The 25,258-nt window shown below is 35.0% G+C and overlaps 1 protein-coding gene across 3 annotated transcripts in view; it reads right to left on the minus strand.

Annotated features, from left to right (window-relative positions):
- Nucleotides 1-7,888: 7,888 nt before the first annotated feature.
- The window catches only part of ZMYM2 (zinc finger MYM-type containing 2), a 104,504-nt gene continuing 87,134 nt past the window's right edge, over nt 7,889-25,258 (minus strand). For all 3 annotated transcript variants that reach the window (XM_087436340.1, XM_087436339.1, XM_004435238.3), the window contains 7 exons: nt 23,885-23,979; nt 22,171-22,339; nt 21,803-21,954; nt 11,983-12,097; nt 11,088-11,339; nt 10,650-10,770; nt 7,889-8,769 (listed from right to left, as the gene is read on the minus strand). In XM_087436340.1, the coding sequence (XP_087292466.1) occupies nt 8,577-8,769; nt 10,650-10,770; nt 11,088-11,339; nt 11,983-12,097; nt 21,803-21,954; nt 22,171-22,339; nt 23,885-23,979 (1,097 nt within the window). In that variant the 3' untranslated portion in view covers nt 7,889-8,576. The remainder of the gene's footprint in view (nt 8,770-10,649; nt 10,771-11,087; nt 11,340-11,982; nt 12,098-21,802; nt 21,955-22,170; nt 22,340-23,884; nt 23,980-25,258) is intronic.

Here is a 25,258-nt window from a genome sequence, read left to right on the forward strand (position 1 = left end):
CCGCTTGTCAGGCCATGCCGTGGCGGCATCCCATATAAAGTGGAGGAAGATGGGCACGGATGTTAGCCCAGGGCCGGTCTTCCTCAGCAAAAAGAGGAGGATTGGCAGATGTTAGCTCAGGGCTGATCTTCCTCACACACAAAAGAGAATGAAAGCAGACCATTATCTTAAGCCATACAAAAAACTTAACTCAAAATAGACTGAAGACTTGAAAGTAAGATGTGAAACCATAAAACTCCAAGAAGGAAATATAAGCAGTACACTCTTTGACATCAGTCTTAGAAGAATCTTTTTGAATACCATGTCTACTCAGGCAAGGGAAACAAAAGAAAAAATTAACAAATGGGACTACATCAGACTAAAGAGCTTCTGCAAGACAAAGGAAACCATGAACAAAACAAAAAGGCAACCCACCAACTGGGAGAAAATATTTGCAAATCCTATATCCAATAAGGGGTTAATCTCCAAAATATATAAAGAACTCATACAATTCAACAACAACAAAAATAACTCGATCAAAAAATGGGCAGAGGACATGAAAAATTTTCCAAAGATATACAGATGGCCAATAGGCACATGATAAGATGTTCAACATCACTAAACATGAAGGAAATGCAAATTAAAACTACAATGAGATAATCACCTCACTCCCCTTAGAATGGCTATAATTACCAAGACATAAAACAGCAAATGTTGGAGAGGATTTGGAGAAAAGGGAACCTTTGTACACTACTGGTGGGAATGCAAACTGGTGCAGCCTCTATGGAAAACAGTATGGAGATTTCTCAAAACATTAAAAATGGAAATACCATACGACCCAGCTATCCCACCACTGGGTATTTACCCAAAGAACATGAAATCAACATTTCAAAGCAACTTATGCACCCCTATTTTCATTGCACCATTATTCACAATAGCCAAGACGAAGCAACCCAAGTGCGCATCAACTGATGACTGGATAAAGATGTGGTATATATATATACAATGGAATACTACTCAGACATGAAAAAAGACAAAATCGTCCCATTTGCAACAACATGGATGGACCTTGAGGGTATTATGTTAAGTAAAATAAGCCAGACAGGGAAAGACAAACAGCATATGATTTCACTCATATGTGGAAGATAAACTAACACATGGACAAAGAGAATTAGTGGTTACCAGAGGGGAAAGGGATTGGGGGTGGGCATAAGGGGTAAAGGGACACATATGTACGGTGACTGACAAACAATATTGTACAACTGAAATTTCACCATGTCATAAACTATTATGACCTCAATACAACTTAAAAAATAAATAATCAGCCTAAAATAATCCTCATGTTAAAGAGACACATTTTGGGGTGGCAAATTTTGATCCCCTTCAGTACACTCCATGATGTTCACACGACAGTGAAATCGCCCAATGACGCATTTCTCAGAATCTATCCTTGTTGTCAAGCGACTCATGACTGGAGATCTGGGGTGAGTCCCAGAGAGCTGTATTTTATTGGTCCACAGATTTTTTTAAATGAAATGGAATTGAATGAAATAGAACATAATAAAGATATTTTCCTCATGAAACTTGTTTTGTAGTCACGTGTATTGGGTGGCAAAGATAAAATATATTTCTTACGTTTTCCAGTCAATGTTTGAAAGCCCTCCTCTAGGAAACTAAGAGAAACTCCACTTCTGTGGAAGTATTTGTTGTTAATGTGAGCCTATTTTCTCTTTTTTTTTTTAAATATTTTTAGAATAGTTTTTATTTTTTTTTTAATTTTATTTATTTATTTATTTATTTATTTCCCCCAAAGCCCCAGTAGATAGTTGTATGTCATAGCTGCACAGCCTTCTAGTTGCTGTATGTGGGACGCGGCCTCAGCATGGCCGGTGAAGCGGTGCGTCGGTGCGCACCCGGGATCCGAACCCGGGCTGCCAGCAGTGCAGCACCCGCACCTAACCGCTAAGCCACGGGGCCGGCCCCCTCCTATTTGTTTTCAAATACCACTTTCCTAATTCTATCTACCTTGAGCTCTAGAGAGTCATGAACTGTGGAGACACATGCTTTTCCTTTTGCCATAAGTGGCTAGTCAAAACTAATGTGGATTATTTGAGATAGACCTATTTCTCTGCCTGTTTTCCGTAAGTTTGAGGCTTTTTTGTTGTTGTTGTAAGAATGGCTGTGGGAATAAGATCAACATGTACTAAATCCATCCCCAGGCAATAGGTCCAAAATCTGCATTTTAACCAACTTCACAAGTGACTTTTACGGGTTTACATTTTGAGCACTACTACAAATCATCAAGCCCTACATCCTAATCCCCTTGGCCCTCATAAATGGAAGGCTCCAGGTACTCAAGTGGTACTAGCATATGCAGGGCAAATCACACACACAAACACAAGAGACAAGTGTTCAAAGGCACACCAAAAATTAGGCGCTATTTCATGGATCACAGGTCCTGCTTTCAATGGTTCTTTTATTTTCAAAGTTCTTGAATTTGAAAGTACTTTTAATCATTAATTCATTCAACAACCATTTCTTAACATCTAGTATGTGCCAGGACCTTCTCTAGGTGCTTGGGATACAACAGTAAACAAAAAAAAACTGCCTACCTCCATGAGCTTACATTCTAGTGAAATATATTCTGCTCTTGCAACATGGTGGCTGATGAAAACTCTATCAGTTTAACACCAATTTAAACTGAAACTGAATTGAAAAGACTAATAACCTTTGAGAGCCTTCAGTGTGGTAGACGTTCACTGCCATTTTCCAGTCTGCCTCTCTCTCTCTGCATCCTAAGAGCGGTTGGCACCTCTCCCTTTCCGGAATCCGAACTGGATTGGTGTAATAGAGAAATCTGTAACTGCAGTCAGAAGTCAGAGTTAGGCTGAGAATACGACCTCGATAAATTACCTGACCTGAGCAGTTTCTTTACTTTATAATACAAGTGATCGTGCTCACTAAGGCCTAAGTCTCTATGTTATTCTGACATTCCATCACACTTTCATTTCTCCCCAACTAGACTAAGTCTTTGCGAGGAGGGCCTGGGTCTTATATCCTATTGTGTTCCCAGCACCTGGCTTAGTGTGCCTGAAAGAATCATCACTCAAATTTTGTTGAATGAATAAATGATTGGTTCCATGACTTGACTGCAGCTATTCATAAAGGTGTATCATCTTCATGTAAAATAATGATGCTACAAATATTGAAGCAAAATGGAAAGTAAAAGAAAGCAGTTATTTTTAAGTTTCAGAATTCAATAATGGTTCTAGAACTGCCATTTATATATATGCCTGTTCTATGCATCCATTGCATTTTTCTTTGTATCAAATATGCAAATTTTACAGAGACTTCAGTTACTCTACCAAAACTAAGCAATAATAAAGTACTCGACATTTTATTAGAAGGAAAATACCAGATCTGACATTAGTTTTTACTACAGGTCTGCAATTCCTGTTAACAGCAATTCTGAGATCTAGAAGTCTGGAAATCTAGTTTTTCCTGTTTATGACAAAAACTGATCTGAACTATGTAAAGCTTTCTCTAGCCATACATACTTTACCCTAGTTACTACGAATATCTGATTTATTGCTGCAGAAATATTGTTTGGTGCTACCCCAGGCCCCATTGAGGGTGTTATGTAATCTACAAGCACATATATTTTTGAAAAGAGAAAATTCTGAATTCTAAAACCCCCAAGGACTTCTAAATGATAAAGGATTATAGTATACTTACATAAACAAAGAGCAATTGAAGTCTTGTGCTGTGTACTATTGCCATCTGCTGACATCAATTTAGAACTACAAATGTATTCTAATGGAAAGCTTTAATCTTGCTTATACGGTTAAGAGTAGCACACCCATGAGTTAGAAAATATTTCAGAGATTCTATTTTCAAAAGCAATTGCTATTAAAAAATCCTTAGTGGATAAAGTTTTTAAAAACATCCATAATACATTGGACCTTGCATGTTCCATCCATACCATATAACCTGAAAGTTGAATTACTCACCTTGATTCAGTGTGGTTTAATACCTTCTAGAATCCTCTCTAATGCATAGTGAGGGTACCCCAGCTACCCCTTTGGGTGCTATTTTTAACTACTCTTGTAATGAGTTGGTCTGAAAGCCAGAGATAAGGACTAATGCCATCAAAAGAGAACCATTAAAATAATCAGAAATTGCTCCACTGACCATTTCTAACAGAGCTAAAAGCAATGTCAAGGTTACAAGAATATGTTTGATAAAACCACAGGTGATGGTAATTCAATGAAACCTACTCTAGATCATAACAGCCTTTTACAGTATTTCTTAGTGTCCATAGTCTTCTCTGTCATCATCTAGTATGAATATACTCTCTATATATTCCCTAGGAGTTAAATATATGTACAGCAGGATATCTTGTTTACTCCCATAATTTTAAGCATTGGAATACTAATGCCTTCTTAATCTTGTCTTTTCTCTTCCTCCCTAACTACCAGGGTTGGCAGTGGTTCTTTGTCACGAAGGAAATATGTAACAAAACTTTGTTAAGTTTTGTGATAATGAATTTTCATGTGCTGAGTTTACTTCTGAAGAGTTATCTGAATAGGACGTACAAAATTAGATCTAACACTCTCTGTGTAAGGCTATTTTAAGAAAGATTTTTCCCCTCTCCAAGAAAATGTTTCTAAATAAATAAGGACTCAGACATAAATCTGCATAATTCACTACGAAGGATCTTCAGTATAATATCAACTGTGATTAATTTTAAACTCCAGAATCAGAAATCAAGGCAATGCCTTCATTTTACAGATGAAGAAACTAAGCCCAGACAGAATCAAGTGCCTAGTCGCAAGTCCCAGGAAGAGCTCTAATTGTTCTTTCCATTGCACTACAATAGTTAGGATTTCCACCTCCCCTCACTCAATGACTCTGACATGGACCCACATGGCCTGTGGCCCTCTCTTTGGTTCTATTCTTAATATTTTATTTTACAGATTAAATCTTAGCTTCTCTTCAGTTCTTGTTTGTCAAAAGGCCGAAATTCGTGAACTTGCTTAACTCAGTAATTAATTAGGACATTATCTGCCCAGACTTTAGGAACAACTTTCTCTTGACCAGTTCATTATAAGGCAGAGGATCACAGCAACTCATTTTGGGTATTCCTCTAAGATCTAGCTTCTAAGTAAAAACAAAATGGTACAAATTGAGAAACCCCTTTAAGTGTTTCTACTCTCAGACCCAGAGTAATACAGTTAACCTGTGCTGGACATCAACTTTTAAATTTGTAAGATTTTGTTAGTAGTATCATTTTCAAGTATGATATAGCAAGAAACAACAAAAAAGTACTTAACACTGGAAAACAGCATTAAAAATGGTGTATTCCTAAGAACACAGTAGAATGGAATAACTGAAATTCAAAGAACTTCTCTAAAAATGATTAAGGGGACTATTAAGGGGGAAAATCCAGAAGTACTGTAATTTAATTAAAGAAATTTATTCTTTAAAAATATTTTCATGTACACTTTCAGGACTATGTTGTTCGAGGGGAACAAGATTATCCTACAGCCAATGTTAACTTAGAACATAAGTGACATATGTATAACAATACATTTTGGAAATAACTGGCAAAATATAAGTGTAAATTTTTATAGTGATTTAAGACTGCAAGATATTTAAGATCTCAGATTAAATGGACCCACATTACAGCAGTACAAACCAAAAAGTTGCAATTTTATGACTTCTCCATTACTGTAATCCTTGATACTGTGCATAAAAGAGGGACCCTTCCCAAATCACAATTGGCCAGAACAAAGTGGAGTTCATCAGAAAAACAGTGATGAAAGTTTGAATGCATAGTACAATATGCATCCTCTTCTGATCTCCATATGTTTAACACGCTGCTAACAACTGCATATAATAAAAGAAACAGTTGAACTACTACTTAAACAAAAACTATTTTTATGGCCAAAAAAAAAAGTTGAGCTTCTTGCCTAGAAAAATCCTTTAATATCTTATACGTATTACCTAATACAGTTAAAAGCCTAAAAAAATGTGTTAACGAAGATTCAATTTGCATGGGAAATTCACTATTCTCAACATGGATAAAAACTTTTTCATTGGTTCACTTTAAACCGCAAAATTGTCTTCAGGAAAAAACATATAGCATCTCCAATACACATCCAAAGATAATGAAGTTATATTTACAGGATGCTATAACCAGAAATCACTAAGAAGCAAAAAGAAACTGCTATCATTTTACTGTCCTTTTTCTCAGCAGTTAGCTACGACCACACAAACTAAGGAGACTCAGGAAGTATAAACGTGTATTCTAGGCGAAATAAGCTTCACAGGACAATTAATTCTCATAAAATAGTATCTTCTTTTTTCTTTTCCCCCTGAGAGTCAAGTTTATCATTCCTTGGATTGCAATTAAGACAAAGACAAGAGCTCTAAATCCTCACTCATGTCAAGATCAAAATTATGTAGCCATTTCTGTTTAGAAAAGTGACAATGTACAATAAAGGAGCTGTAAATACCAAGACAAGGTGCTTAACAGTAGTACCATGGCAGAAATGTATGGTTTTTGGTAAAATATACAGTAAGTGACATTTGGGAAAAACTTTATTGCTCTCGATGGAATATAATAGCACCATTTTGAAGAATAAAAGACGGTTAGGATTAACCACCTTTTAATCAACAATATGCATTTATAGGAAAAGTGCTTAAAGTAGTAGTTCTGGAAAAAGGTAAGTATGTGGAAACTTTTGTGTTACATATTTTAAATAGACAATGAGCAATCTATTTTAATAAAGTAATATCAGATTTGCTACTGTCAGTCTGATTATCAAATCAACAAATATAAAATTAATTAAGGGACAAAAACATTATTCAAACTTATAAAACAAGTTAGAACATTATAAAGTAATTTTTATGCCAAAAATATTTCTGATAATTATTGCTTAAATATACAGTGATTACACTTGTGAAATTTTCCAAACCATGATTGAGAAAATTTTTTCTGAATTTAACATTTATCCTAAGGAAGAGAGAAATATCTAAGGGATGGGTAGACATTGCCTAACCCCTGTGGAAAATAGCCCAATTTCCCCCCAACAATTATAAAGACTAATGTCACCATGGTGATTCACAAATTAGAAACAAGAAAACAATATGATTACACACATGCCATATGAAGTCAGCCAAATTATTTACGGTAATTTGCAGCTAGCATTTTGCTCATGCTTTACAAAGCAGAATTTTAAAGTTAACTTCCTTGTTCTAAATGAAAAGGTCTGAACGGATAAATTGCTATGCAGAAGCAAAAAGTTTTTTAAATGTAATCTTCTATAAGAAGTAATTAAATTTTAAAAGCCAAACAATCTAACAACAAATGTGATTTCCTTTGAGATATAATTTATCAGTTTCTTTCCTTGTTTTTCAATCATCTGAAATAGCAGAATTACTACACTGGTAATCTTCATGGTAAAATGTGATACTATCTTATTTAAACTAGTTTGACTTTCTATAACAACTATTTCAGGAGTGACATTTCTAAAAATAATTTTATCCAATGTATGTATGCATCAGTCATATTTGAGGGCAGGCACAAGAATTCTAATAAAATTGGTAAAGTTTTAGAGTACTACTCAGGTATTACAACATGATCTGTATCCTCGTGTGGGGGGGATCAAATTTCTATAAATGAAGGGAACTTTGGATACTTAATGTTTGGCATAGAAAAGAAAACAGGATTTTATACTCTCAACAGACATTTTTACAAAGAAAATGTCTCGATGTTTTCAACATTCTTCATATATATATGTGTGTGTGTGTATATATACACACACACATATATACATATACATATATATATATATACACACACACACATTTTATTATTGACTGGGGTAATGCAGAAAGCCACAAATAAGAAAAGGACACTAAGGTTTTAATAAGGGGCAAAAAAGTTGTTTTCACCAGTATAGATTCACATTACAGTACACCAATATCGACAGCATTCTCTTGTCTATTTTGGTACAGAAGATGGTATCTCTCTACATAATCTTGTAAGGCTTCAGTAACTAAAATGTAAAACAAAACAAACAAACAAACTCCCAAAAAACAAAACAAAAAACCCAGCCTATTAGTTTACAGTTTATTTAAAAAATTCTGAAAGACACTGCAAGTTCTAAACTTTTAGTAGTGCTACCCATACACAACCATCTGGTCAAGAACCCAGTAAAAGAGTCCCCTTTTCAAGGAAGCTTTGCAACAGTAAAGTTGTGCAATATGGATGTTTCTTACTACAAGAAAAAAAAATTAAACATGGCACATTCTCATTCATATTTTGTAATGTAAAAAGTTACAAACATACCTAATCAAATAAATAATAATAAAAAAAGAATTTGAATGTATTTGTTAAGTATCCTAAAACCACTACATAGAATAATGGCAACTTGCACTCACAGATTATTTACATGGTAATACCCAGTGTGGGTACACTGCTACAAAACTCAAAACAGAAGGAGTAAACTTGAAATGTTTTCTGTAATAAAGATCTAGCAGCATGACTATCTAATGCTGTTTTATCCCGATTGCTTCTGAAACGCTCCTTTTTAGTCTGTGTCTTCATCCAGTTCATAATTGTCTTTATCATAAATATCTTTTACTAAAAGAACCCGTACGAGCATATTTTCCAAGGTATTTCGGTCCAGTGAAGTAGATGTATACCAGACAGGGCTATCTGTAGAACCAGAGCATTCTGGTTGCAAATAAAAAACATCCATTCTCTGATTAAGATTCTGTGGACTTGGGGAGAAAGGAAAAAGTCAATTTCACAGTATATATACAAAATTCCCCAAAACTTTCTTTTCTTAAGAATAATTCCACTACCACTAACAACATTATGTGGTCAGACTATATGCCCCATTACCTACATTAAATATTCTATCATAAAGATATTTTGAAAGTTAATTTCTGTGATAAAAGATTATTTTCCATCCATAATTTAAATTCTGTATTTCTCTGAATCCAAGAAACTACCAATAGAAACCTTTTTTTTTTTTGGTGAGGAAGATTGGCCCTGAGCTGACATCTGTGCCAATCTTCCCATTTTGTATATGGGACGCCGCCACAGCATGGCTTGATGAGCAGTGTGCAGGTCCGTGCCTGGGATCCAAATTCGAGAACCCCAGGCCTCCGAAGCGGAGTGTGCAAACTTCACCACCACCCCACCAGGCTGGCCCCTAGAAACATTATTTTTAATCATTATTTTAATAGTGCCATAAACGAGTAAAATGCTGCCAATTATAATTAAAGATGCATCAACTATAACATCCCAGTCAACTGCATCCCATCAGTTATGCATCCCAGTTTCAGAGATAGTAAAATGTGTCTTAGAATTGATGAAATATGGTAGCACATGAAATAAAAATACTTAATAGCATTACACAATAGAAACTTAATTTTTAAAATACCAACAAGATAATATTGAGATAAGGATTTCCAACTAACAAATAGTTACTACCATTGGAAGATCCTGATACTGTTGCAGCCAAATAGCGCCACCCCAAACCATCCTCAGAAATATTACTATCATCCTATAAATGACATTGTTTTTATGAGTTCTTGAGAGCTAACCTGATAATATATAAAACTGTTTACATAAGAAAATGCATTCTGAGTTCATGCTAACCTTTTGAAAATTACAGAGTGCACTCTTAAAATAACGGACAAGCATAAAATACTTTATGGTCTAAACATTTCACTAATTTAAAATTTTTTAAAATGTCTGTTGGTATCAGATTAAGGGAAAAAGCCGTGGTATAGTTCAAAAGTATGGTATTTTCAGAACACTATTATCTCTCTCAGACCTTCTTAAAGGGCTATTTTCTCTTAAATGGAAGTACTTCATTTTCATCCTCACCTATCTATCCTAACTTTCAACATACCTTTTCATCAGGCGGTGGCAAACTATAGCCTATTAACTTGTTTGTGTAAAGTTTTATTATAACACAATCATTTATATATAGTATATGGCTGCTTTCTGGCTCTAAGAGCAGAATAGAGTAGCTGTAATACTCTATAGCCAAAAAGCCTAAAATATTTACTATCTGACCCCTTACAAAAAAGGTTTGTGCCCCCTGCTTTAGTCATTGGAATTGCTATAATTTATAAGATGACAATAATAGTAGTAATTTCATTAGAAGAGAGCTATTTCTTAACATATGCTTGAATCCTAAAGCATGAAGTAGAAGCTGGGTATTTTATAAAAATGAGACTAAAAAAGTTATAACTGAATGGACTTAGATATAAATGAGCATGAGAAGAGAGAGAAATCTAAAAAAGGATCAGTAAAAAAAACGTCACCTCAGGGCCAGCCCCGTGGTGTAGCAGTTAAGCGCGCACGCTCTGCTGCTGGCAGCCCAGGTTCGGATCCCAGGCACGCACCGATGCACCGCTTGTCAGGCCATGCTGTGGTGGCGTCCCATATAAAGTGGAGGAAGATGGGCACGGATGTTAGCCCAGGGCCAGTCTTCCTCAGCAAAAAGAGGAGGATTGGCATGGATGTTAGCTCAGGGCTGATCTTCCTCACACACACACACACAAGAGTCACCTCTTGATAGTGTTAAATTCAAGGTAACTAACTTATACTACCATTTAAAAAATTAAATATCACTAACACTTACCTTTTAGATAAGTAGCATTCAAACATTTTCACAGGACATCTAGAAGGATTGGCTGTATTTTCAATTTGTTCAAATACTGGCTCATCATCTTCATGTTTTCTTTTTCCAGTAGTAATTTTATCTTAAAAAAATATAAATTACATAAACTTCCTAAGACCAATCTTGAAGATAGACAGTACTTTTACTCTATTCACTCCTAGTATCTGCTACACCAAAGAATGGGACTAGGTGTCCTTCAGAGTTCCAAGCTGTGGCTTCTGGTAATTTATAATTTTTCAAACAAAATGAACTGATATGTTTTAAGAAGATATAAGTTGTCTTATTTTATGAAAATGACAGTCCTTAGGTTCTTAACAAGTGACCCAGGTGGTCTTTAATAAGGCAAGGTTTGGCTAGCCCTGCCACAGACAATCTCAAAATAAAAACCTGTTACACTACCTTCATTGTCTGTTCCACATAAGGAAGACACTTGGTATCGAAGACATGCTTTGTTTTCCATCGTTAAAGGATTTTTTTTCCAATGCCTAAACACAGTGCCAAAGGAAAGTCTTAAGTGTTGTTCCACTGTTTTCAGGCCAAAATACTTAGTGTTAAAGTAGAACAGGGTGTTCAGAAGAGCTACTGGAGAGTGTGATCCTAGTTGTTTTATCCTCCAGAGATAATCTTCTTCAACTCGAGAAAATATTGACCCTTAAATAGAGAAATATTTTAAAACAATTATAATAAACAAAGTAGTTTTCATTTAACCATCTAGAAATAAAGTTAATTCAAGAACAAACCTATTCTAATCCTCCATTCACATTAGGTCAACTGGAATGAATTTCAGAATTACCTATGCAGCTCTCTAACAACACAGAGGCTAGCGAACACACTAGATTAGGGAACTAGCATCTCTGGAGTAAGGGACTAGATGTTTGCTTCTGTTCTTCTGCAGGACAAGCAGACAATGGTTAGAAAGGAATTTAAATCTGTAGAATTCCTGAAAAAAAAAAATAGGTGATTTCCATTCACAAACACATTTTCTTTACACATATAAAACAGAGGTTTCTTAGAGAAATTTACATCAGAATCTCTACCAGAGGGCTTAAGAAATAAACATCTAGTTTCTTACTCCAGAGAAAGTAGGACACATTTATTACAAAGTTCTTCATAAACACTAGTTATCAACCATATTCATTTCTAGTTCAACAAAAGATGAACAGATGAGTTCATGAATAAGTACTCTGAAAAATATGCTAATTTAAATTATTTCTTAATTATTTTTAATATACTTTCTGTAAAAATAAAAATTCCAGCAGCAAGTTAGCAACATTTTCATTTAAAAGAGCATTACCATCTGGAAGAATGCTTGGTTGCCAACTTCGGAGTATTTTATTCAATTCTTGCTCAAATGTCTGGTATCCTGGATCAATAAATATGTTGTCTTTTCGATTACTACCACACAAGTACTACAAAAAAAAAGAAATTCTTGAAGGAAAACCAGCTAATTATAAATAGTGAATATATTACTTATACTCTGTATTTCTTAAGAAAAAAATAAAGCTTATGTGTAAGAAAAACAAGCATACTAATATAACACGAGAGATTATTGGCTTTATCTATATATCTAGAAATCATAAAGAATCATGAATTACCAATTAATCCTTTGCTTAAAAAACTCAAAGCTGAAATACACCCAAGAACCTAGAACGTAAGAACTGGATGAGAATCTTCTCAAAAAAACAGAGTATCTGGCTCCAGTGTTCACTATATAGTACATGGAGGAAATAAAATTAAAATTTAAAGTAAGAATAATTAAACTATCAATAATTAAAGAAAACTTCTGAATGGTAAGGATGGGATGAAGTGCTCCTTTGTAGCTGTCTGAAGACCTCTTCTAGCATTCGGATTTTGTAAGGCTAATGCTTTTTTCCTTATTGCCTCTCTATTCATAACCCTCCTGTGAGTCATACAATTTACCAATCTTATTACTATGACAACAGTGCGAGTTGTTAAAAAATGATTTAAACACTAAAGTTTGCAAAGTCTGTCTCCAATGGATTTAAAAATAAAAAAATAATGTAAAAATAAAATGTATGACAACACTAGCACAAAGAATGGGAGGTAAGAATTGGGAATACATCGTTGTAAGGTTCTTACATTATACATGAAGTGCTACAATAATATCTGAAGGTAGATAATGATTAATTGAAGATGCATATTGTAAATCCTAGGGCAACCACTAAAAAAACATTTCAAGAGGCATAAATAATAAACAAATAGTGGAGATAAAATGGAATCACAAAAAAATAACTAATTCAAAAGAAGGCAGAAAAGATCAAGAAAACAAAGAACAGATACAACAAATATAAAACAACCAGCAGGATGATAGATTTTAATCCCATGATAGCAGTAATTATATTAAATGTAAAAGGTTTAAACCAGGGTCAGCAGAGCCTGGAGCCAAATCCCCACTGCCTTTTTTGTAAATAATGTTTTCCTGGAACACAGACATACTTGGCATTTGCATATTGTCCAAGGCTGTTTTCATACCACAATGGCAGAGTTGAGTGCTTGCATAACACAAACAAGTATGAGTGTAAAGCCTAAAACATTTACTATCTGGTCCTTTATTTTTAAAAAGTTTGTTGGTCTAAACACACCAAGACAAAAACAAAAAAAAAACCAAGGCCCAACAACATGCTGCCTACAAGACATCTACTTTAAATATGGAGACACAGATAAGTGAAAAGTAAAAGGATGAAAAAATATATACCACACATACACTAAATAAAAAATTAGACTAGAGTATCATCATCTGAGTTGACCTAATGTTACTCCTACTAGTCAGAAGGAAGATTAGTGAGCATAATTTCAAGATGATAGAAAAAAAATCCCTAACTAATGCCTTTCAAAGAGAATGTCAGTTAGTCCAATTGCCTGACAATCAATGAAGTGACAATGTTAGATCTCTCTTCTGCTTTTGGGTTAGTCAGAGGGCAGAAGTTCTAAACATACCATTTCCTAAATTATCTGGAAATCCTCAACGTTATCATTGCAGCATTAACTGGTTAAAATACAATACCATGATCCAATTATTTAATGGGACTAGAGATAGTTGTGTGTTTTTTTTTTTTTTTTTTTGGTGAGGAAGATCGGCCCTGAGCTAACATCTGCCAATCCTCCTCTTTTTGCAGAGGAAGACTGGCCCTGGGCTAACATCTGTGCCCATCTTCCTCCACTTTTTATGGGACGCCACCACAGCATGGCTTGCCAAGTGGTGCGTCAGTGCGCGCCTGGGATCCGAACCTGCGAACCCCAGGCTGTTGAAGTGGAGCTCACGCACTTAACCGCTTGCGCCACCAGGCTGGCCCCAGAAATAGTTTTTTTAAAGTTGGGTTCCTAGGTTTTTTTAAAATGTAAACTTAGTGCACATTATATCAAACAATCACAAAAATGAAATCCTCATGTTTTGAACAGTAATTTCTATTTTTGTTCTTACCATAAAGCAACACATAATAAAAAATGAGGGAAATGATCCTGAAATAATTTTCAGCTACAAATCTAACAACAAGGGGAAAATCATTTCCATGGACATTCAGAACCATAACAATAACAAGCCAGAACTACGAAGCTCCCAACACAGCTCTACTCAAAGCAGGTCCTAAATGAAGTGCCACACTCGGTCCTTCTGAAAAGGTTTCCTTAGCAATTCAGGATAAATTAAAAGATCTGCTCCCATTATTGTTACAGAAGGAATGATGATAATATGCTTTATTAGTCGTTGTTGTAGTATGAGAAACAATACCATATAATTATTGTTGTTGTTATTTTCCATTAAAGGCAGTCTCAATTTATCAACACCTAATCTGTCCCATCATTAAAGCCCTGCAACCAATGGAAATCTGGTGAAGCAAAAAAAAAGCTGTGGTTTCAGAAGCAGAGCAAAGGAGAAGCCATCAAAGACAGCAGCACCTTATAGGAAGTAACCCTGGAGAAAACACTCTGACAGAACAGGCCTGTCTGAATAGTAGTAATCTTAAAAATTTTTTTTTTTTTAAAGATTTTATTTACTTATTTTTTCCCCCCAAAGCCCCAGTAGATAGTTGTATGTCATAGCTGTACATCCTTCTAGTTGCTGTATGTGGGACGCAGCCTCAGCATGGCCGGACAAGCGGTGCGTTGGTGCGCGCCAGGGATCCGAACCTGGGCCGCCAGCAGCGGAGCGCACGCACTTAACCGCTAAGCCACGGGGCCGGCCCTTAAAAAATTTTTTATCTTCACAGGAAGTCTTTTATTTGAAGAAATAAGTATCCTCTTTCCAGAATATAAATTCCTTTATAAAGGTTCCGGTCTCTCATTTTACTTAGATTGCTTTGGAACAATATTTGAGAGAACTAGAGATCCATAGATAACTTTGGAACCATTGTATAGAACAGCATTAAACAATAAAAATATAGTGGGGTCTACACATATAATTTTAAATTTTCTAGTAGCCACATTAAAAAAAAAGAAAAGGAGGAAAGAAACAGGTATAATTAACATTTTACTTAATCCAATATATCTAAAACACATAATTTCAACATATAATATAAAAATTAATGAGATATATTTTTTTAAATACAAATTCTTTGAAACTTGTATTTTATACTCAGAGCACGTCTTACTTTGGACCACCTGAAATTCAAGGGCCCTGTTTTCTTACAGATTAAAAATGCAAAGCAGCACACTGGTAGATATCTATTTACTTAAGTAGAAATTCCGGTATTGGGATTTGAGAAGTAGAATGAAAATCTCACATAATATAGTTAACAGGTAGTTGGAAAGCGAATATTTTAGAAAATAAAAGACCATTAACATGTTTGTCTGCACATGTACTGTCACCAATATGGGAAATATGTAGTGTTTCAAAGAATATTTTGAAAAGCTAGCTAAGCAAGAAACCTATTATGTGTAACAATATGCATAACAATTTATAAAATAAATGTTGGCAATATAAGACACTCATAATTTGAGGGCTATTAGATATATTTAAGAGATATATTTAAGAGATTCTACTTATAAGTCTCTAAAATTGGTTTTTATTAAATGCTATTTGCATAAAGCTTCATTAAGAACAATGTAAAATAATCCACCATTAATTTAGCTACAAATCAGTAGTTCTGCGCAATAATTTGCTTCAATGATAATATTCCAGCCTTCAGCTGCCTACCTCCAAGAAAGAATACCGAGTATGATCTTTAAAAACGCTTAAAACCTTTTCATGTTTCACCCTGGATAAAAGATGAGATCTAAGCATTTTATCAAGGAATACACGACCTTTGTGACATGACTCTTACTTACTTCATACCCCATCCCACCCCCAAAGCTCTCTACACTTCACATTCTGTATTCCAGCCATGCCAAGCAGTTCCTGGAAAACTCTGCCTTTGCATATATTTCTCTCTTCTTGGAAGGCCATTGTTCTTCCCTCATCCTTTCTGCCTAGTAAATTTCTATATATACTTCAAACTGAATTTAAAAGGTCTTCTCTACTGTTCTATTTTCTCACATTACATTCTTAGGTAGAATCGATTAGTCTCAGTTCTGTGCCACCAACACACTATACCATGAGTACAGCACTGTTTAAATATTACTTGTCCATATACTTCAAATCCTTGAGCAGAGCATATTATAGTGGCTTTTAAGTCAAACTGCTTACCGGATTCAAAATTTATGAGCTACTGAACTCTGCTTCTTCATCAAAAAATGGTGATAATAGTAAGGTTGCTAAGAGGATTAAATGACATGTCAAGTACTTAGCACACTGCATGGAAAACAGTAAACAGTCAAAAACTGTAATCTCCAAAGTCTACTCCAATGTTCAATGTTCAGCATAAAATAAGCACTTGACTAACGTTTCCTGAATGAACCAATTAAAGAAGGATTAGCAAAACTCTGAATCCACCACATCATTGCTATGAAAAATAAGGCAAATTTAAGGCCCTTCTCAATCAAAAAAAGATTAAATAAGTTTTAAAATGTTATATGTATTTTAATAGAATTTAATTATCAGAAAACTATTTACATAGAACTCAAATTAACAAGCCATATAAGTGAGCTTACCACATTTTTTAATTTGGTTAATGGAGTTGACACTCTTCTTAAAAAAAAAAAAAAATTCCTCCAGATAAAAGACCCAGCACGTAAAAAAAATAAAAAATAAAAAACCTTGGAAAAAATGTGGGGATAACAAAGAATTACATCTAGAATAAACAAGGAATTCTCACGAACTGACAGGGATAAACAACCTAACAGACAAAGGAATAATTCACAGAAAAGCAAATCTAAATGGCCGATAAACATCAATAGATCCTCAATCATTTTGGAAAGCAATCTGGTGATATCTTTTAAAATAAAAAATACCTGTTTCTTATGATCCAATAATAAGCTCATAGAAATAAAGGCACCAACTCTTTAGGATAATTATATAAGATTTGAAGGAGAAGGGGAAGGAGGGTGTACACTGTTTTTTTATATCAGCGAAATTTTATAAAACATGCAGTTAAGTCTGTTCCAGCTGACTCAGAGGGACTGTCACAATGTACTGGGAAAGAGAGGGAAGGAAAGTAAGACACAAGCGTGTATAACATGGTTCCATGTCCTTAGCTGACAAAACTTCTATATCTTTTGCCATGTTCATAAAAAACAGAGAAGCATACACATCTAGCTAACTGTGATGGGGTAGGGAAGATTAAGGAAAAAGGGTATCCACAATTCCACTTAAATTTCATGTGAGGGGCAGGTGTTTACATATGTAAGACAGTCTATGAAAGAATGATCATGATTGTGGGATCTCATATAATTTTCTTTCTTTCTTCCTCAAACATTTCCATATTATGCGAACATTTAACAATAACCATCATTCCTTACGCAATGAGAAAAAAAATGAGCTATTTTGTTTGTAAAGGAGGGAAAAAAAAAAGCTCTGCTCCCCTTTCATATGGTAGTAAATATACATAATTACGTCTACTTTCTCAATACACAATTGAGTATAAGTGAGTACAACTGAGTATAATACAAAAGGCAGAAGTGGCTACCTACTTCCATGTACATTCACAAGATCTAATCCTTACAACTAAAGATGTTATTCCTTCTACAGACATATCTAATAAAAGCACACTTCTTCTTCAACATTATCTTATTTTTATTGTCAGATGTGGACAAAATCAATAGATGAGACAGAAAAATATGCACAATCTTCCAAAAATAGCTTCTGTTTCTGTACACACCCTTGAAGTAACATTAAACAGCAATGATTTCTGGAAAGTTTACTTTATCTTATTTTTATATTGAGTTTTAGGATTATTTTTAAAGCTGCTTATAAATACCACACAGTCTTCTACAAAAATTAAATCAAGTCTCTGAAAATATGTCTGATGATGAGAACAAATAGTAAAACAAGTTTTTTCCAATTGTGGCAAAAATACACAGAACATGAAATTTACCATCTTAACCATTTTTAAGTGTACTGTTCAGTAGTAAAAAAATTTTTTTGAGGAAATATTTTTTTAGTACATAAAGAACCTATTTAAAAAAGGAAGGAAATTCTGACATATGCCACAACATGGATAAACTTTGAGGACATTATGCTAACTGCAATAAGCCAGTCACAAAAAGAGAAATATTGTACGATTTCACTTACATGAGATACCTAGTCAAACTTATAGAGGGTAGAATGGGGAGTTACTGTCTAACGGGTATAGAGTTTCAGTTTTACAAGATGAAAGAGTTATGGAGATGGATGGTGGTGATGTTTCCACAAGATTATGAATGTACTTAATTCCACTGAACTGTAGACTTAAAAATAGTTTAAGATAGTAAATTTCATGTTATGTGTAGTTTACCACAATAAAAAACTGGGGAGAAAAATCCTATTTAAAGACATATCTTATAATCATTCATTATGCAAACCAGTTAGCTCTGAAACCTCTAATATAATTTAGAGTTCTAATATTTAAATAATCCATCCAATAAAAAGCAATCCAGAGATTCAACTTCCTGTAATAGGGTTATGAGGAGATCAGCCAATTCCCTTTACTTAAGGAAAACGAAAATACAACATATAAAAATTTGTGGAATGCAGGTAAACTAGTTCATAGAGGAAACTTTATAGCTTTAAATGCTTTATTAGAAAAGAAGGTCTAAAATCAATGATCTTAAACTGGAAAAAAAGAACAAATTAAGAAAAGAAATAGAGATCAGAGACAAAATAAGAAGAGAAAACAGAAAAATAATAGAGAAAAATCAATGAAACCAAAAGTTGGTTCTCTGAAAAGATCAATAAAATAAAACCAATAAACCTTTAGCTAGATCATCAGTACAGGCAAACTACAATCCTAGCTCCATTGGGCCCAATCTCACTAGCCATTTGTTTTTCACAGCCTGTTAACTGAGAACTGTTTTTTCACATTTATAAGTGGTTACATTTTAAGTTGCTATCTATATAGCTACATAATATCCTAGATTGTTGCCTCTTGGCCTGCAAAGCCTGAATTATTTACTAACTCACCCTTTAAGAAAAAGTTTGCTGATTTCTGATTTCTGAGCTAGACTGTTCAAGAAACAAAAATAAGGCACAAATTACCAATATTAAGAATGAAAGAAGGATAAGCACACCCTACAGACATTACAAGGACAATAGGTGAGGGGTTGGCCCGGTGGCATAGTGGTTAAGTTTGCATGCTCCGCTTCTGGCGGCCCGGGGTTCGCAGGTTCAGATCTTGGGCGCAAACTACGCACTGCTCATCAAGCCATGCTGTGGTGGCGTCCCACATAAAGCAGAGGAAGATGGGCATGAATGTTAGCCAGGGCCAATCTTCCTTAGCAAAAAAGAGGAGGACCGGCAACAGGTGTTGGCTTAGGGCTAATCTTCCTCACACACACACAAAAAAAGATAATAAGTGAATATTATCAACTTTAACAAATTTGACAACTTTGATGAAACGCATAAATTTCTCAAAGGACAAAATTGCCAAAACGGACTCAAGAAAAACAGGAAACCTAAATAACCCTACACCAACTAAAGAAATTGATTTTGTAATTTAAACCATGCCCTAACTCTGCCAAGAAAAAAAAAAAAAACAAAAACCCCAGCACCAAATGGCTTCACTGGTGAATTCTATCAAACACTTAAAGAAATAATACCAAAACTCACAAATTCTTTCAGAAAATAGGAGAAAGGAACACTTCCCAATTCATTTTATGAGTCCAACACTATCCCAATACCAAAGCCAGGGAAAGATAATACTAGAAAACTATGGACTAGTATCCTTCATGAATATGTGCAAAAAACATTAACAGTAAATTAGCAAATCTAATCAGCAATATATAAAAAGAATAATATGTCATCATCAAATGGAGTCTATCCCAGGTATTCAAGGTTGATTTAACACCTGAAAATTAATTGATATGCCATTATTAATAGAATAAGAGAGAAAAACCATATGATTGTCTAAATAGATGCAGAAAAAGCAGTTGACAAAATTCAATAACATTTAAGATAAAAACTCTTAGCAACAAAATAAAAAGTTGTTAGCCAACTAGGGATAGAAGAGAACTTCCTCCACCTGGTAACATGATGCTGCCGAAAAACCTACAGGCAGCATCATAGTTAATGGTGAAAGACCTTCCCCTAAGGATTAGAAATAAGGCAAGGGTTTCTGCTCTCACCACTTCAATTCAAAGTTGTGTGTGTGGGTGGGGGAAAGGTCCCTAACCAATGTAATAAGGCAAGAAAAAGAAATCAAAGACATGCAGATTGGAAAAAAAGAAGTAAAACTGTGTTTATTCATAGATGACGTGATTATATATGCAGAAAATTCTAAGAAAAAGAAAAACCTACTAGAACTAATAGTGAATTGGTACACACAGAATATAAGATGAACGAATATACAAAAATCAGCTGTGTTTCTATATGCAAGCAACGCCAGAGGAAACAGCTAACAGAGCAAAAAACATCTGACTTTAGGGCAAGCAATTAGGTAGACTAGAGATGGGTGGGGCAGGGAACCCCCATTTTGTTGTCTTTTATTACTCTTTAAGGTTATATTATCTACATACTAGTTTTTAAGCTCAATGTCCAGCAGAAGCCATTTTTATATGAAATTTCATACAGAACTCCAAAACACATCAAAAAGTAAAGCTGGATTAAAACAACAGAATAAAAGCCCAGAACTCAATCTCTCCTTCCTGCTGAGTTAATTTGGCAGAATCTTAGTGCTTTCTTCAACATTTTAAAAAACGGTTGATCTAGACAGCAGAACTATTTCTAAAATGATGATATAAATGTTCTCTTTTATTTATTTTTTTTAAAGACTTTATTTATTTATTCCCCCCCCCCAAAGCCCCAGTAGATAGTTGTATGTCATAGCTGCACATCCTTCTAGTTGCTGTATGTGGGACGTGGCCTCAGCATGGCCGGAGAAGCGGTGCGTTGGTGCGTACCCGGGATCCGAACCCGGGCCTCCAGCAGCGGAATGCGCACACTTAACCGCTAAGCCACGGGGCCGGCCCTCTTTTATTTTTTAAAAAGGCACAGAGTTATTCTTTGTGTCCCACCATGTTATATAAGTACACACACATGCACACACACACACACACACACACACACACACAATAAAAAGCAGTAGAAAACCAGATCTATAAGTCTACTGTATAATAGTCATGAGAATCGTCCAAGTCAATGAGTGCCTACTATGTGTTCAGCATGGTGCAAGACACAAGAGTAAGACCCAGCTCCTATTTGCTCTTAAGGGGATTTATATGTAATAAATAACTTATTCTGAAACCAGAGGATTGAGATGCTTTCACCTACAGCCAGCATTGTATTTATAAATGCTATTCTTGCTCTTTTTTACTACTAGGTATAATAAAACAGAAAGGGGAAAAACACACAGGTCTACAAACCCTGAGACAGAACCACTGAGGCCAGATAACGTTTTGCAAATCATAATGTTTTCGATTTTACAGAGGAAACACAGGGCATGTACGTAATTATATAACATTCCTAGAGTCTTCTAGGGAAGGGCCCTATACTTGTTTAGAAACACTAACATTTCTCTCTCCAAGAACTACCACAACAACCTTTCTTATTAACATTATATATATTCAAAAGTAGCCATTAAGTTACTGACCTCCTGTATTCCAAGGCAAAGATAATAGATGCTGTCAGGAGCATAATTCTCTCCATTCGGCCGTCGGATCTCATTGACAAAATGGGCTAACCCATAGTTAAGCTCAGCTGTGGTGTGAGAGAGTAGATCCTCTTTTAACTTTACTGATTTAGCTAAAAAGAAATTAAAAACTTAGTAATTATTATTATTCACTGTCAAGATTAAGAAACTTTCTGAAATTTATTCTACATAAGAACTTAGTAAAATAAAAGCTACATTTAAATGTACTTAAAATGTTCTAACCTACATGTATTTTTTTTAGTTAAAGGTAGTTAATAAATATCTTGATTTTAAAAATGACGTAGGGGAAACAAAATCAGAATACTTACGAGATTTTAGCTCATCTAATACCAGAAGATCTTCATCAAGTTGCCTAGTTTTGACCCAGTGTTTCCACGCGTTTACACCATACGTATATTTGAAAGGAAAGCTGCATTCTGAATTGTCAGAACTATCATCATGAGACTGGTATCCTGATACAGCTTTTCTCTTGGCTCCCTATTAGTAAAACACCACTGTAAGATTTTCTTTTTTTAAGCCTATATTATTTCACGACTTCATGTAAGCCATCTCTCAACAAATGCAAATCAAATAGAAATATATTTATATGCTTAAAATTGACTAGTATTCCTGAATTTGAGAACAGTTACCTATAAAATTACTTGAAATATATCTCCAAGAATGCCATATTTCTACATAAACCACTTTGTACAACAAAATCATATTAACTTCTGCTGTGAGAGTCACTAATGAGGAGAAAATAATTAAATATAAGACGTAATTAATAAACTAAAAATCTAAAATAAAAGGATTCTAAATATTAATGTAAGAGAGAAACTGAAGAACTTTTCAATGACTCTACTTTATAGAGAATGACCACTCAACTCCTTTTCACTGTTTTTGTTTTTTGGTTTTTTTTTTTGGTGAGGAAGATTGGTCCTAAGCTAACACCTGTTGCCAATCCTCCTCTTGTTGCTTGAAGAAGATTGTCCTTGAGCTAACATCTGTGCCCATCTTCCTCTATTTTGTATGTGGGTCACCACCACAGCATGGCTTGGTGAGTGGTGTAGGTCCGCACCGGGGATCTGAACCGGTAAACGTGGGCTGCTGAAGTGGAGTGCACCAACCTTAACCACTCCACCACTGGGCTGGCCCCTCCTTATCACTTTTTTGATGGCATTGTTTGCTACACAAAAGTTTTAAATTTTGATGTAGTCCAATTCATCTATTTTTTCCTTTTATTCCTTGTGCTTTGGGTGTCATAACTAAGAATCAACGCATAACCTAAGGAAATAATGAAGATTTAGGCCTATGTTTTCTTCTAAGAGTTTTATAATTTTAGTTCTTAAATTTAAATCTTATGACCCATTTTGAGTTAATTTTTGTGTGTGGTGTTAAGTAGGAGTCCAACTTCATTCTACTACAGGTACTCCTTTTTCAGTTTTCTTTCTTTTTGGGGGGAGAAATTTGTGAAACTCATCTTTCTTTTCTTTCTTTTGATCTTTCTTTATGTTGGAAATTAGACATATAGAAAGTTGTTGATAAAATATTTAAAATAATTACACCTGTTAATACATTTAGATTTGGTCTGCCTGAATGATTAAACTGTCTAGCATGTCTTCCTATGTGTTGGCATGCTTAAAAAAGACCAGATATAATAAACTGTGTACCTCAATCTCACTGATTAGTCTCATCAAAAATAATGGTAGAATAAACAGCTCCCTGAAAATAGACTCAATTCGTGTCAAAGAATTGAATTCTTTTTTAACAACTATGTCAACCTTTTATCAAGACAAAATTAAAAAGAAAAAACTAAGTGGCAATAATATTCACTCTTCTTCTATGAAATTACAACTAAATCTGAGACATTTTTATAACTTAGAAATGAAATAATAAAGACTTTACCTCTCAAAGTCTTTTTCAATCTAGAAAACAAAAATAGCTTCCCATATTCTCAGGCACCACGGAAGATGACTGTATCCTCACTCTATAACTATATATAGAGAGATTAGGTAAATGCAAAAATACTATTAAATTTTATACCTTTTTTTTAGATCCAGGTCTAGGCTGTTCCTCATATTCTTCTCCAAAAACAGGTGGTAATAAAAATTCATTTTCCATATCAAGCTCCTCAGCAGCTGACAATTGAATCAGAAGAACTTTCATTGCAAACATAATAGCACAGGCTTATGTCACACAGCCAACAAAGAACTAACCACAGGATGTAAACAGGCACTTGTATATGGGGATAACCTGTGCTGGTGTGGAGAGTGAATGATTTTCTGTACCTATCATGGTCTATGAGTTATGCTAAACCTGTTCAGACTATTAAAAAACACGTATAATGAATATCAACACAGAATTTTCACGGAAATGTTTAAGACATCAGGCAAATTACTACAACCCAAAATTCAATTATAAGATCTAAATGATTTCAGCACAAATCTGTTTCAATTTATTAAATCTTTTCAAACATAAAATGCTTTACATTCTATTCAATGTGCATATTCAGGGGCTGGCCCCGTGGCTTAGTGGTTAAGTGTGCGTGCTCCGCTACTGGCAACCCAGGTTCGGATCCCGGGTGCGCACCAACGCACTGCTTGTCCAGCTATGCTGAGGCGGCGTCCCACATACAGCAACGAGAAGGATGTGCAACTATGACATATAACTATCTACCGGGGCTTTGGGGAGAAAAAGGGGGGAAAAAATGTGCATATTAGCCATCCATAGATTAAGAAAATAAGTAATGAAAAATAGAATACATTTCTTTTACAACAAAAGGTATGAAAATAATTTTTTACCTTTGAAGGTAAACTTAATTTTCAAAAAGGTCTTAAGAAAAATACTATCAATATTTCTTTGTGTGTGTGTGTGTGTGTGTGTGTGTGTGTGTGTGTGTGAGAGAGAGAGAGAGAGAGAGAGAGGAAGATCAGCCCTGAGCTAACATCTGTGCCCATCTTCCACCACTTTATAATTTTTATTTATTTATTTATTCCCCCAAAGCCCCAGTAGATACTTGTATGTCATAGTTGTACATCCTCCTAGTTGCTGTATGGGGGACGCGGCCTCAGCATGGCCGGAGAAGCGGTGCATCGGTGCACGCCCGGGATCCGAACCCGGGCCGCCAGCAGCGGAGCGCGTGCACTTAACCGCTAAGCCACGGGGCCGGCCCTTCCACCACTTTATATGGGACGCCGCCACAGCATGACCTGACAAGCAGTGCGTCGGTGCGCGCCCGGGATCTGAACCCGGGAACCCTGGGCCACCAAAGCAGAGCGAGCGCACTTAATATGGGCCAGCCCCTACTATCAATATTTTATGCAAATTGTTTAAAAAGACACAAACACTTCTTTATTCTTTTCTCTATCTTCAAAATTTTCTATAATGAATTACTTTGAGAAAGTTTCTTTTCAAGGC

The sequence above is a fragment of the Ceratotherium simum genome, chromosome 10 (genome assembly GCF_057802395.1).
Source record: "Ceratotherium simum simum isolate JZ-2026a chromosome 10, ASM5780239v1, whole genome shotgun sequence".
Taxonomy (NCBI): Eukaryota; Metazoa; Chordata; class Mammalia; order Perissodactyla; family Rhinocerotidae; genus Ceratotherium; species Ceratotherium simum.